Below are 13,736 nucleotides of genomic sequence, written 5' to 3' on the forward strand. Positions count from 1 at the left end.
CAGATATGTCAACCATCATTACAGTAAGAAGAACATAATAGATGTTTAAATCTACCATTTTTAAAAGTCAGTCTTTTTGATTCCCTTCAAATGGTTGTTTCCTTAAAGCAGCTTTTGTCTTAAGATCAGTAATGCCTATCAGCCACTGTCCCTTACTATTCTGAGATACATATACTAAGAACTGGAGTATAATTAGCTTTATTTTAAAATAAAGTCCAGAATCAACTAATGCTGTTTCTCAATCTGAAAAAAAATGTTAAAGAACTGCCAGAGAGATAAAAGACAAGCTGTGTTTCTCAAGATCTGGCTTCTAACATTCAGAAGTCTGTTGAAATGCAGCTCCTACACTGCTAATACAAGCACAAAACTAACATTTCTGTGCTGCCACCACAGTTTTGCTATGAACATATGAACAGCACTACAGTCCTTAATACCCATGTCCTTTGTTATAGGATCAACTTTGATAACTTACTCTCTTTTATCAGCATTTCTTAAAAACATTTGTTTTAAAAACTTTCTTATCAACATTTGTTAAAATAAGGCTGTGTGTGATACTTCTGCCTGCCATCAACAGTGAAGTGAGTTAATCAGCTCTTCAGATGTCTGTGTGAGTATTAAGCTTGCAACTCACGATTTTTCAGTAAAAGATGATACGCCTACAGCGTTGTGTTTGAGAGGCAGCCAGTCAGGAATGCAAGAATGTCAGGATGCCACTCAGAACTAGTCCTCCCTTCTGGTAAACACGGGAAGCTGTTTTTTGATAATTTTATTTGAAATTCCTTCAGTGAAGTTCAATTAAACTGGAAATATATCTGAGATTGTTACTGATAAAATGTAGTTTTATTAAATAATAAATTCTGTAACAAAAACAAGACAGATCAAGAAAGATCTCAAAAAACAAAACTACAAGGACTAGATGGCAAAGCCAGTGAAAAAGCCATGGAGAGTGTAAAGGTAAGGATTTGCAACACAAGTTAACAGCATTTTTACATTTCCATTGAAAGAAGGTAAATGATTGCTCTTGTCTAGTAAAAACACATTTTAACTCCAAACTCACATCTATTTTCTCACATTAAATTAAGCATCCTGCTCACACCCAACACCTTGCCTGATTCCACATAGCTTAAGTGTTCTTTTCATACATCAATCCATGCAGAAAGTAGTAAGACACTTAATGCAACAGTCAGATAATGAAGACAATTCATTTTGTACAGTAGATATACATTGGCCAAAAAGGGATAGAGTATCTTCAAGGGGAAAATGCTACAAAATAAACACAAGACATTTTCAAGAAAACTGGGCATTGCTAAACAGCTTTTAAACCATTAACAGGACAACCCAGTTTCCTAGAGTTAAAGAGTCTTCCAGCTGAGACATGTTAAGAGACTTAAGTTAAAACAGGCCAAATCTGTTTTCTCCCCTTCACCCCACCCTCCCACCAAACACACTGCTAGGTTTGAGTGCAATGCCAATGTGGACAGAAAATTTACAGAAAATTACAACTGAGTACTTTTTTCACATGGCTCTAGATTTAAACTTCAGTGACTGTGCACTGTCCATCTGGCCTTCTAGATCTTACACTTGTGTTTGCCACCCCACCCCCTGGTCTATCTGCTCCTGCCTGGCTTGCACCAGCACTCAAGTGTCTCTGCTGACCAGAGGACAGGTGTTGCTGAAGGTGGGCAGACACATCCTCACTGTCACTGCTGGCATCCGATTCGGTCTCCTCAACAGAGGTGTCGGGGGCTGGCACCCTACCAGAAGATGATGATTCGTGGTCTTCTTCTCCCTCTCCCCTGTGACTCCTTTCAGCCATACTGTCTCCATTTATTTGCAAGTGGGCAAAAGAGTTCTCTAGAGAATTGCTTGCATCAGGTGATGGCGTTGAAGGGCTCACGAGCTGACCATCTAGTGCTGGTAGGGGCCTCACAGAAATGGATGCTAGAGGCTGCACAGCTGCAGCCCCTGGAGTCAGTGTGCTGTCCGCACCATCAGCGGAGCTCTCTCGTGCCAGGTTGACGGTGTCACAGTCCAGCCTCAGCCCAGCCACTCCCTTCTTTGGTATATCTATTATGTCCCGTTTTATTTTTCTGCGACGCCCATGCTCGTTTCTCCTATACTGAACCATATTTTCAAGGTCTGCCACGTATAAAAAACCAGCAATTAGCATTTCAGTGCTCTTTTTACCCTTGGAAAAGGCATCTTCCAGCTCTCTGCTGGTACGTTCATCATACTGCCACCAGCCATTTCTACCTTCATAGTACCAAGCATATTCTCCATTGCCTCTGCTTGCTGCTTTGAGTTCTTCGGGTGACAATAAGGTTGGCTTGTCAAGAAAATCCTCAGGAATCTCCTGCCGGCAGAGTGCGCATCGTTTCCCAAGCCAAGAAGCGCCCTTAACACACAGATAGCAGAAAACATGTTTACAGGGCAGACTTACTGGATGGACACACGTTTGCAGACAGATAGCACATTCAGGGACTTGCAGGGAAGGTGCTGCATTGGTACATGACTCATTTGTCTTCCTGTTTGTGGGAAGCATATTGATCGAATGATCTATTTCACCACAGCCAGCCATCCTGCAGAGGATCAAAGAAATTTAAATCAGTTTATTAGGTCAACTTAAACTAGCACCTTGCATCACATTTCACCTCAACATCCACACAATGAGATGCTGACTTCAAATTAAGGTAAGTTACTGTTTTCTGAGGTGACAAACTACATTGAGTACTGGGAAAATTTCTTTTGCTGATCAACCTTTTATCTGTTTAATTTGCAGCATGTTAACATACCAAGTCAGAAAACAAAGTTTGGAATTTCCTCTGTTCATTCCCTGAAGCAGAGTTGATTAATGAACCTTCAGCCAACCAGTTACTTGGGTGCCTCCTCAGGAAATGTAAAGAAATTATGGTTCTTTCCACAAGAGGTGACGTAGCTACAAATTGAACTCAAATAATCTCTCTTCAGACTACTTGGTGATCATCTGTTTGATTAAGGGATTTCCTGAACAGTATCTCAGACTAGGTTTACACAATAGAAAATAAGCAGCACCCAGCTGAAGAGTTCCCCCACTCTGTTTCTTAGTTCCCATGTACCACAGTACACTACCCTAAAACTGAGCTCAGAACAATCACAGGGCTGCAGAAAGAACCAGATTTGAAAACTGAGGTGGCCTTTTCAGAAGATATCTTGGACTCCTTTTTCTTAAACATCAAGTGAACTCCCTGATATATGCAAGTGCCTCTTGAAAGGAATCACTGCAGACCAGCAGAAGCAGCAGTGCATTGCAGAAGACACACAACTCTGACTTGACTGGCTTGTGAAGTCATTGCCTTTACTTTCTCTGGCCATATCTTATTTCTGTTATTAAATACGATTTTGTAACTGCAAGAGAATGGGGAATGCAAAACTTCATCACTTTGTCATTGTGTAGGACTTAAGCAATTGAAAAATTCTAGCCTAAATATGCAAATGCCTTCTCAACTACATTTTTGCCATGGCAATCTTTCATGGTCTGTTTCTGTTTCCTTTTATTTATTAACAATCAAAACCAAATACCAGATACCAAATGAGGGAGGGGAATGGGGCCTAAAAAGGTGCCTTTTTTTATTAAAAATCCCCAAGAAACTTCAAGACTGATATTCAACAAAACAGCCTTTCAGTGAAAGTAGTCATTGTACAGGCAGCTAGGAATTGTTAATGCGAAACTACAACAAGCATGCGGACCAGAAGGGACCTTTAGAGTCACCTAGTCCAGTCTCCTGCTCCAGGTGGCACCAACACCAATACTAGATTAGACTAGCTGTCAATTTGTCTAGCTGAGTTTTTTTGAAATCTGCAAGGATGGAAATACCACAGGCTCCCTGGACAGCCTGTTCTAATGTTATACACATTTCTAACAAAATGTGTTACCTCAAGAGAAAATGCCTAGTATTGCTGTAAAAGCTTCCACTGTTTTAAAAATCTTATAAATATATGCTGAGATTAAACAAAAACCTATGCTTCAGTGTCTATATTTATCTTTACAATAATATATCATGTGCTATTTACGTAAAACATTTTTCTCTATGCTGTCTGTTCCCTTCTATCACTAAAACTTCCTCTTGAAAGACCAATGCCTCTTTAATCCTTTTTTTATCAAATAATTCTTTTAAAAGCTCTACAGCTCCAATACTTTTTCCTGAAGCAGCACAAAATTGTACCCATCTACGTTTCAGTTTCATATCTGAATTTCTTTTTCTGAGATTAATGACCAATCTGCATAACAGTTCTTAAATCAGCATGCCAGATACACAAACAGCATTACCCACCAGCTGGCAATTGTGATTTTACTGTGCAGTACACACCTGTGAGAGCCATTCTAACAATGTTGTGAACAAGTTGCTTTTTGAAAGCCTCGCAGTTCTGAGGATGTATTTTGCAACAGATCTTTATAGCAAATGTAGGTGTTTATACCAAGAAACTTATTAGAAAAAGGGGAGAATAAAGTCTGTTGAGATTTCAGAATACCACAAACACAACCAAACCATCATTTCACAACAGAAGAGCTGAAAGAGAAATCCATTTGTTTATTAATTTGTGCTAACCATGGCAGAGGGAAAGGATCTTAATTTTTAAGTGCCCCCACAATGAGACAGTACAATGCAAAAAAGCACAGCAGCAGATTTTTACTTCCATGCTACAGTTTTACAAAAGGATGCTTCTCCCTGAATATCCTTTATAAAATTATCCTTTTCAGAGTAAAAGATTAAAACAACCTGTAGGTAAGTAACTTCTATACAAGTCACCTATCATAATTAAGACTTTGGAGGTGATTAAAATGCAATGCAGGGATCAAAAAGGCAATGCACTTTGACAAACCAAATTGTGATACCGTGAGCTAAACTAAAGAGAGTTTACCCTGAGGTAAACTAAAAGAAGGATTAAAAGTTCTCACCTGTTTACTGAAAGCAAAAAATGCTAACATTTGAACTGTGCTCATTAGGTTGCCCATTAATTTGAGGGATCTTTTGTTTCTTACTAGTTCAAGATAATAATGCAGGATATGAAAAGGAAGAAATGTTTTTTTTTTTTTAATTCCTATTTGATTTTTAATGACTCTAAGGAAAATGTTATGTATAAAATTAATAGAGCTGGAGGAGCAAACCCTGATCTCTAAAAGTGCTATGCAGGAACATAAAACTCTGATACGATAAGCACAACTGCAGTTGCATGTGCTCAGAATGCAGGACAATTATGCACTTGAAGATTTATATCAACTACACAGACTCTGTCTCACTTTTTGTTTTTAAAGCATGATGCTAATAAATCTTTTTTTTTTTTTATTTACCTTTTTAATACCAAATCTAGGTAATGGAGTTTGTTTATAAGCTGGTAGGAGGATGTACACATAGGTTTTTACTGAAGAGGTAATCCTTCAGAACCAAGGACAAACATCTTGGACTGCTATTCTGCTATGTTATGGCTGTGGAAGCATTTCCACTGCAACTTCATTTTACTAAGAATTAAATAAAACTGACCACACAGTATTTTTCCTGAAATTAAAAATAATATTTTATAATAAGGTTCAATCAAAACAGGCTTTATATCAGAACTGTTATCAAATAGGAAAGCTCTATTTTGGGGGGATTGGGTTCCCTTTAAAACTCTCATGGCATCATGGAAAATCATATTCTTGACTACTGACTAAGAATTAACTAAACTCGAGGAATAATTCTAAAAATAATTTTAAGTATTTAGATCCTCAGTTCAGGTATAAATAAGGGACCAAAAAAAAAGCTGAACTCTGCATTTTAATAAATACAGCCTAAACCAACTGAGACAGAATTAGTAAAAAATCCTGCAAGATCCCACCTCTTGTGGTTTTAATTTGTAATATTAAATAATACAGTTAATTTTTAAGCTATGGGGCCTTCATCAATACATGAAGTATGGAAGAGGAGATGTGTAACAATTACATGAAAAGACCTCAGGCCTTCTTGGACTCTAATAGAAGAAAATGTAAATTCCCACAAAACCACTTCAAATTCCAGGTCAAATTATAACTGCAACTAAGCAGTCCATCAAGGAGCTGACATGTTTAAGTTCATTAACAAAATAACAGCTTACTTTTGCTTAGTAATTTCTACTGAAGCATGCCACAAGACTGAAATGTCCTCTCTTCAAACATCCCCAGCTAGGATGGCAGGTCCTCCTTCCCAAGGCTGGCTCATTCCTGACTTGTCCTGCTCAGTGGTACACTACAGCATTTCAGCTTCTCTGCAAACTAACAGAAAGCAAATAATACCACCATTACAATGTTGTCCAGAGGTACAAGCAAGCAAAGTACAATGCCATGGTTCTGTTACAGAAAGGAAATTACTATGCTTTTATTTACTTGATGCATGTTATTTTCAATAAAACTATCACTGGACTTCTGTTTTATTTTTTGTAACCATCAATTTTGATCCACAGTTTTTATTCAGATGTCTGGCTCAAACAAATCATCTTTTTTAAGCATTATAAAAAGCAATTATTTTTAATATAGTAAGTTAATTGCTCATTTCCATAAAGTGACCTCACAAAAGGAGTAACACAAAAGGAGAAACAAGACCAAAGTTGGGAGCATGTTATGTTTATGCAAATTTAATCTCTAATAAATGATCCCTTATATTTAGGAAATTTAGAAAGTCACAATGGCTTCCTGATAGTTTCTATCTGTATCATACGATCCCAAAGGACCATCTAGCCATGTGTCTTGTCCTGACACAGACTACTATCAGAAGCTTGAGGATAAAGCAGAGCACATGAACAGCTGATTTCCCCCAGGTCTCCTCCATATTTCAAGCAGAAATTTTCCTCTTCATATTCCAAGGCTCAGAGCCTTGAATCCTCATCCTCTTTTACATAGATCATTGCATCCATTTAATGAATGAACCTCAGAACCACTCAGTACTTTCTTCTTTATAAATCTACATTTGTATGTCCTCATACCACCTTATAAACAAACATTTAATACCTACCAAGGTAAACAAATAACAAAAGTTAGTTAGGACCTTCCTCTATTTCTTTAAAATGTCCTGATGGGCTCCAAGGTTCAACAATGGAAACAGTGCATATGATCTCTAAAAAAGACGACAAGGATGCAACTTAGCCTCCACACCTCACAGGTAATATACCCCTCTTTAGGCTAGCAGATGTCAGTCGCAAAATATCTGGTGAATGCCACCAACCAGAATCTGAGCCAAGTCACTTCACACGAACATAATAATCACTAAGTGCCTAACAAATAACTTAAAAGTTCCTACAGCAGGGAAGTAGGAATCTGCAAACTCAGAAAGGGAAGGGAGACCATCACTCTTGCATTCTCACAATCTAAACATGAAGGTCTTGACCTAAGAGAACCACTTTCAGTGGTTCCTCTGTAAAAAGACAGATAAGCCACAGAATCACCTCTTCCTTCTGGTCTGTAGCTTTCTGGATGGTTCTCAAACATCTTGGACTACAGTTTCCAGTTGCTGCAAAACATTATAATATAGAAATGATTTGAAGTAGACCTGAGAATGTCACCTCTTTGATTTCAATTTGTTTAAGGAAAGAATCATTTCAGCATAAATACAGTGCAGAGCAGACATGTAAGAGTTGAGTAAAGTCAAGGAGTGGTAAGTCCCTGAAAGAACATGGAATATTACAGTGTTCTGTGCTATAGTCCTTCATCAAATGATCAAATAGTTATCATTAATAATATTAGTGTTCAGATAACTTCAGTGCATGAAGCATTACTCAAGTATGTTATTTCTTTATAGCTGAGCTCCATGTAACATTTTGTACAGCTATTTTTAGAATAAGCTCTAAAGGAAAAATGCGAATATTAACAAGACTATCCACACCTTTTCTCCCTTCATAGTTCTAGCAGATTTCCTTTATTCACACATCAATCTGAAACCAAGAGCAGCAATTGCATTAGAATTGTGGCTCTACTAATCCACTGAGGCAAGCTACTATGTTTTCTATGATCAAAGAGACAGCTGCAACAAGCTTGATGCTCTGGGTGTGGTATCTAGTCCTTCATCTTGGGAGCTGGCTTTCTGTTACTTCAATAGGTATCACCTGAAGCCTTTTATCTTCTCCCTCTCATAATGCAGTACTAGAGGTAGCACATCATAAAACCAAATGCTATGTGGAAATGCCAGAAAAAGGCTGGGTCAGTTCTCAGAGATTTCTTAGTAAATAAAAATGCATACACATATTCAAGATATGTAATTATAACTAGAATCCAAGGAAGGCATAATTACAAGATTGTAATAAGGCAACCTTCCAACTGCAGCAAAGGTCTTGAAAAGAACTAGTTCACACACTGACATCAAGTAACCTCTACATTTCATGACATTGCTACTTATTTAATCAGCCAGTCTTGAAAATTCTACTAAATGGACTACAAATACTTGTGGTTACACACACATACCCCTTCTTGGATGAAGACTCCTCCTTTGAAGTGACCTGGGTAAAGGCTGTGCTCTATACTTAGCAATTAATTTTCTCTTTTTCCTGTACTACGAGGCATTACGCGATCTGCAGCAACCTGCAGATATCCCTTCCTAAAGACCTGCATCCTATCACATACTGATTTTGAAACTTCAAAGATGCAACAGACAGAAGGACAATGTCACTGATCAGGACCATCCCCATCCAAAGTAGAACCAGCATGGAACTGTTCTCTTTGTCCCTTTGAAAGTCTCTCTTACTGGGAGAAATCATGTCCACTTCTTCCACATTTTCAGAATTTGAAGTGGTGAACTTCCTACCAGACCTATCTCCCAAAATTACTTCAGGTTCTCCTTAAGAGCAATGTTAAACTTTTACTAGGTCAAGATAGAATGAAACCATTTCTAGTTAGTTCAGCCAGCTGTGCTTGTTAAATTATGAGACCCACTAAATTATCAGGCCCAGCACTGTTATCTATTTTTCCACCCTTATTCCTTTTCATTTGGGGAAGAAAAAAAAAACAGCAACAATTACAAACTGCCCCCCACCCCCTGCAACTAACAACCAACCAACCACCAAAACTAAAATCAGAAGCATACATATTTAGGAAGCCAGCTCCTATATAGTGATGAAGAGTTACCTATAGTCTTAAGCTTCCTCTGTAAGTAAAATCTTAGCTTTTTAAAAACACACAAGTGCAACACTGGTGAATTCAAGAAACATCAGCCAAAAACTATTATATGAGTCCTACTTCAAATAATAGAAATCTAGGAATACTGCCACTCCATACAGATTATTTTAAAATAGTTATCACAAAATCATCATTTCTCCCCTTGAAAACTCAGCAGAATTACAGTATTCTTTCACAAGAATTAAATATTTGGATTTTTTTCCATCAAGCTCCCTAATTTTTAACTCAATTGGTGGGCAGGTGGGGAAAAATTATCCCCTTAATTCTGCCCTTCCACATAAGTAACCATGAGCCAGACAGTGTGGGAAGAAAGAAGGTAGCTGTTTTATTTAATGAGAAAAATCACTCTCTGGTCTGATGGTCTTCTAGTGTCAATACACTACCAGCTCAAGGTACTGAGTCTCATCAGATACATTTAAAACTGTCCCTGGCACTGGATAGCACCACGAGTAAATAACCTCACTGTTTCCTGTGCTTGCCTACTTTTTTCTATCTGTTTCTTAAACTTAGAATATTCTCAGGAATTGCTAATTGTGATGAGGCTTCAAGATGCCTCTCATTCCTTATTGTTGGCTATTGCATATTAGTAAACCCCAACATTTATATGTACACTTGGAATTGAATCATAGAAGAATAGTCAAGTGCAGAACAGTCAGCCATTTCAGTATTAAAATGCTACATGTATTGAAAATGAGGTTGTTCCCTATGCTACAACTGGAGCAGCGGTCTTAGATTTTGAGCATATATCCTATTTCAATCTATTTAACAAAGAAAAATGTTAATTTCTCACTCAAAAGCAAAAGTGTGCAAAAAATGAAATAGAAACTGGTTCATCTTAAGTTACCAATGCTTCAGAAACTCAAATAAGAACAGGGACATCTCTTCGTGTGTATATATATATATATATAGACTTGATTAACATGCAGAGAAGCGAGAAAAAAAAAATCAATTTCAATATGAGGACTTTTCCAGAGACTCACTATTCAATAGGCTATAAAAATACTGCAATTCCAACTCTTTAAATAAACAACAATTCAATTATATCTAAATTGATGCAATATATTTTGAAGGAAACAAGAACAAACTTTTTTTCCACTCACTACAGATTTTGTGTTATAGCAATTTAAACAACTGGCACTTCATCAGACTTGGAAAGAAACTACAGTATTAAACACACAAGACTATAAAGCAAGTTCTTGCAAAAACGTTAAATATTTAAGATTTATTCAAAATTCATTTATTCAAATGATTCAGATTTCAGCATGTCTTCAATACTACGACACACTCTAATTTTTGGTACTGCATTTCTAGAGATGCTTCAGAATCTATTTTTGAGTAGCCCACCATCCAGAGGCAGCAGCTAACAAAGCAAGAAGGACTGGATTTTTAGTATTACAGACCTGATAGAAGCAAAACGTTTTAAAGCTCTGCTCCCTACTCCTCCTTATAACTGTTAATATAATACTGTATATTACGCACCAACAACAAAACCTACAGCGTTTCTCAGGCATATCACTGAAAAGCTGTACTAAGATTAAAACCCCCCACAGTTTCAATTTAACTATTTCACCATTCCGATCGTCTTGTCCGTACAAAAATCTCGCGTTTAGTTAATATTTTACAACAGTTTTTCAGTGGCAGCAACACGTACCGCGTCAACAGCGGGACCCGTTTTCCCATTTCACGTCCCCTTTCAACATTCCGAAGGGATGCAAAGCAAACACTTGAGCCGAGGCCGTCAAGCACAAAGAGACAAAAGCACTTCCATTAGGAACACTCAGTTACTTCTGTCTGGGTGCTGCGCTCCCGTGACCGCCCGTGTCGCTCCGCTCACGCCGCCGGCGGCAGCGACCGAGGCCGGCCGGGCACAGCGGGGACATCCGCAGGGGCGAAGGCACACATTCACGCGCGGCACATCGCCCTGGGAATTAGAGCGCTGCGCCGGCTCGGCCAGGGGATTCCGCCACGCGTGACACCGCCACGGCTAATGCTCCTGACCTATTTTAATGCCCAGCACAACGAAACCCTCGACTCACAGAACCACAGAATCAATTCGGTTGGAAAAGACTTCGGCCATCGAGTCCAGCCGAAGTCCGGGCCCGGTCAGGCACTCTGCGCGCACCTCGCCCCGCACCGGCATCGGGGCGCCGCCTCCTGTAGGGACACGGCTCCGCGGAAGGGAGCCTGGCCCGGCAGGAGGGACCGGGAGCTTGGCCGGCGGTCCCGGCTCTCCCTCCCAGCCTCTCCGTGCGGGGCCCCGGGAAGGGCTCCCGACAGGGCTCGGCCGCCGCGGCCCCGACACCCAGCACGTGATCCCGCGGGCGGGGCGGCGGCGGGCGACACCCCCACCCTCCCCGCCGCCAAAACAATACCGGGCAGGGCTCTGCCCGCCGGGCGGCCGCCCCTCGCTCGGCTCAGCCGGCCTTTTGTTCAGGGCACTCACCCGCGCGGGAAGGCCGCGGTGCCCGCTCCAGCTCGGCGGGCGGCGGAGGGGAGAGGGGCGGCAGCGCCGCCCCGGCCCCAGGTGGCCGCGCAGGGGGCGCTGTCGGAGCGGCCTTTGGTGGCCGAGGCCGCCGCCGCCACCACCGCCTCCCCCGACTGCTCCAGCTCGGGCGCGCCCGCGGCGGCCGGCGCGGGGACTCACCCGCCGGGCCGGCCCGCGCCGCTCAGCTCCGCTCGGGCCCGCTCCCTCCGCCCGCCGCCACCTGCCGCTCCCTCCGGCCCCGCCGCCGGGACCGCGGGACGAGCCGACGTCACGCGCGGGCCGGGGCGGCCGAACGCGCCACTGTGACGCCGCCGCGGCGGGGGCGGGGCGGGCCCGGCTCGCCGCGGGGGCGGGGCCGCGCGCGTGATGCCGCGGGGAGGCACCGCCCCGGCCGCGCGGCGGCGGCGTCACGGCGGCCTCGCGCGGCTCGGGCGCCACCCGGGCTGAGGGGAAGTGGACGTGGCCGGCGGCGGGTGCCTTGCGGGGGAGCCTTGCCAGGCGCTCGGGAGGGCCCCGCCTCACACATGGGGGTCCCCTTCCCGGACCCCCTGCCCAGGTCGTGCCGCCTTGTGGCGGGCTGACCGTGGCTTTAGGTGCTCTCTAAAGCCGTCCTGGCACTGCCCTCCGCAGCTTGGCAGGGGTGGGGCAATATAACGAGAACCTCGTGGGTCGAGATCGGGACCGGATGAGATCACTCACGAATTGCCGTCGTGGGCAAAAGAATCTTGACGTGGAGAAATGAATTTGGTACCAGTCAAATCAGAGCAGGATCATGACAAATAAACCCAAATCTAAAAACACTATCCTTGCCTTCCTTTCTTTCCAAGCTGATTTTTGGCTTCCCAGTCTTGATTTTTGGGATGCAGCCCTTCAGGAACAGCCTGCTCCAGCGGGTGCCCCCTCAGGGTCACAAGTCCTGCCAGCAAACCTGCTCTGGTGTGGGCTCCTCTCTCCACGGGGCCACAGATCCTCACAGGAGCCTGCTCCAGCACAGGCTTCCCACAGGGTCACAGCCTCCTTTGGGCACCCACCTGTTCTGCCATGGGGTCCTCCCTGGGCTGTGGTGGATCTCTGCTCCCCCATGGACCTCCCTGGGCTGCAGGGGCACAGCTGCCTCACCATGCACCAGGGGCTGCAGGGGAGTCTCTGCTCCAGCGCCTGGAGCAGCTCCTCCTCCTCCTTCTTCATTGGACTTGGGCTCTGCAGAGTTGTTGCTCTCATTTCCATTCCACTCTTCAGTTGAAGTTGTTGTACGGACTTTTTCCCCTTAAATCTATTATCCCACAGGCACTACTCCTATCACTGATAGGCTGACCCTTGGCCAGCAGTGGGTCCATCTTGGAGCTGTCTGGCATTGGCTCTGTCAGTCACAGGGGAGCCTTCTGGGAGCTTCTTACTGTAGCCCCCTCCCCAAGCCCCTGCCACTACCAAAACCTTGCCACACAAACCAAATACATCAGAGATGAAAGGTCTGGAAGTGGTGGAAGCCTCAGTGTGTGTATTACCTGGAGCTTTCTGACCAGAAAAAGTAGGCAGGCACACTTCCTTGGGATTCATTGTTCAAGTGCCTGGTGGCAGTGCTGGGGGAGATGAACTTGCGCAGCTCTGATTAATGCGAAGGCAGGTTGCAGTTGCCCTTGTTCACTCTCCCAAGGAGGCCAGACAGTGGATTCAGCAGGAGGTACGAACAGTTGCCGGCCTTTCCAGAAGCATATTCTGCAGTACAGGGAAACTGCAACTCATTTTTTGCCTGAAAATTTAGGTGGCTTGACAGTCATGCTTCTGTGCCTAGCCGTGCTGGGGCAGCTGCAGAGGTGGTCACCCATAGGTGGAGATGGACCTCAGCAAGACCCAGCTATAACTGCAGGGGGTCAGATTATACAGGAGCTGAGCTGCTCCTGTAGGCGAGGTGCAGGGAGAAAACCTGTGCCACCTGCTGTTGTCAATCAAGAAGCCTGCCATATTAATATTTTAATAAAGCAGGATGGGAAATAGTAATCCACATATCATTTAGGCTGGAATGGTATTTAGATGGGGAAAGGGACTGTGTGTCCAGGTACTCATTGCACCTAAATGGAAAACTTTGCTTCAAGGTGC

The 13,736-nt window shown here is 43.0% G+C and overlaps 1 protein-coding gene across 11 annotated transcripts; it reads right to left on the minus strand.

The window, feature by feature from the left end:
- Window positions 1–813: 813 nt before the first annotated feature.
- On the minus strand, window positions 814–11,882 carry RNF146 (ring finger protein 146). 11 transcript variants are annotated; one of them, XM_053972711.1, is made up of 4 exons: window positions 11,799–11,814; window positions 7,432–7,496; window positions 6,109–6,265; window positions 814–2,579 (listed from the first exon to the last, which is right to left on the minus strand). In XM_053972711.1, the coding sequence occupies exon 4, from the start codon at window positions 2,576–2,578 to the stop codon at window positions 1,532–1,534; it is 1,047 nt and encodes a 348-aa protein (XP_053828686.1). In that variant the 5' UTR covers window position 2,579; window positions 6,109–6,265; window positions 7,432–7,496; window positions 11,799–11,814; the 3' UTR covers window positions 814–1,531. The 11 variants fall into 11 exon arrangements, with proteins under 11 accessions (XP_053828686.1, XP_053828687.1, XP_053828682.1 ...); XM_053972712.1 differs by lacking the exon at window positions 11,799–11,814 and adding an exon at window positions 11,191–11,206; XM_053972707.1 differs by lacking the exon at window positions 11,799–11,814 and adding an exon at window positions 10,806–11,175.
- Window positions 11,883–13,736: the final 1,854 nt, after the last annotated feature.

Source organism: Vidua macroura, chromosome 3 (assembly GCF_024509145.1).
Source record: "Vidua macroura isolate BioBank_ID:100142 chromosome 3, ASM2450914v1, whole genome shotgun sequence".
Taxonomy (NCBI): Eukaryota; Metazoa; Chordata; class Aves; order Passeriformes; family Viduidae; genus Vidua; species Vidua macroura.

Excerpts from the sequence above, each read along its gene's own strand:
- RNF146 (XM_053972705.1), bottom strand. The coding sequence starts at position 11,294 with ATGCCGGTGCGGGGCGAGGTGCGCGCAGAGTGCCTGACCGGGCCCGGA. Across the intron at positions 2,580-11,190 it reads CGAATTGATTCTGTGGTTCT|GATGGCTGGCTGTGGTGAAA; the intron begins GTGAGTCGAGGG and ends GATCCTCTGCAG.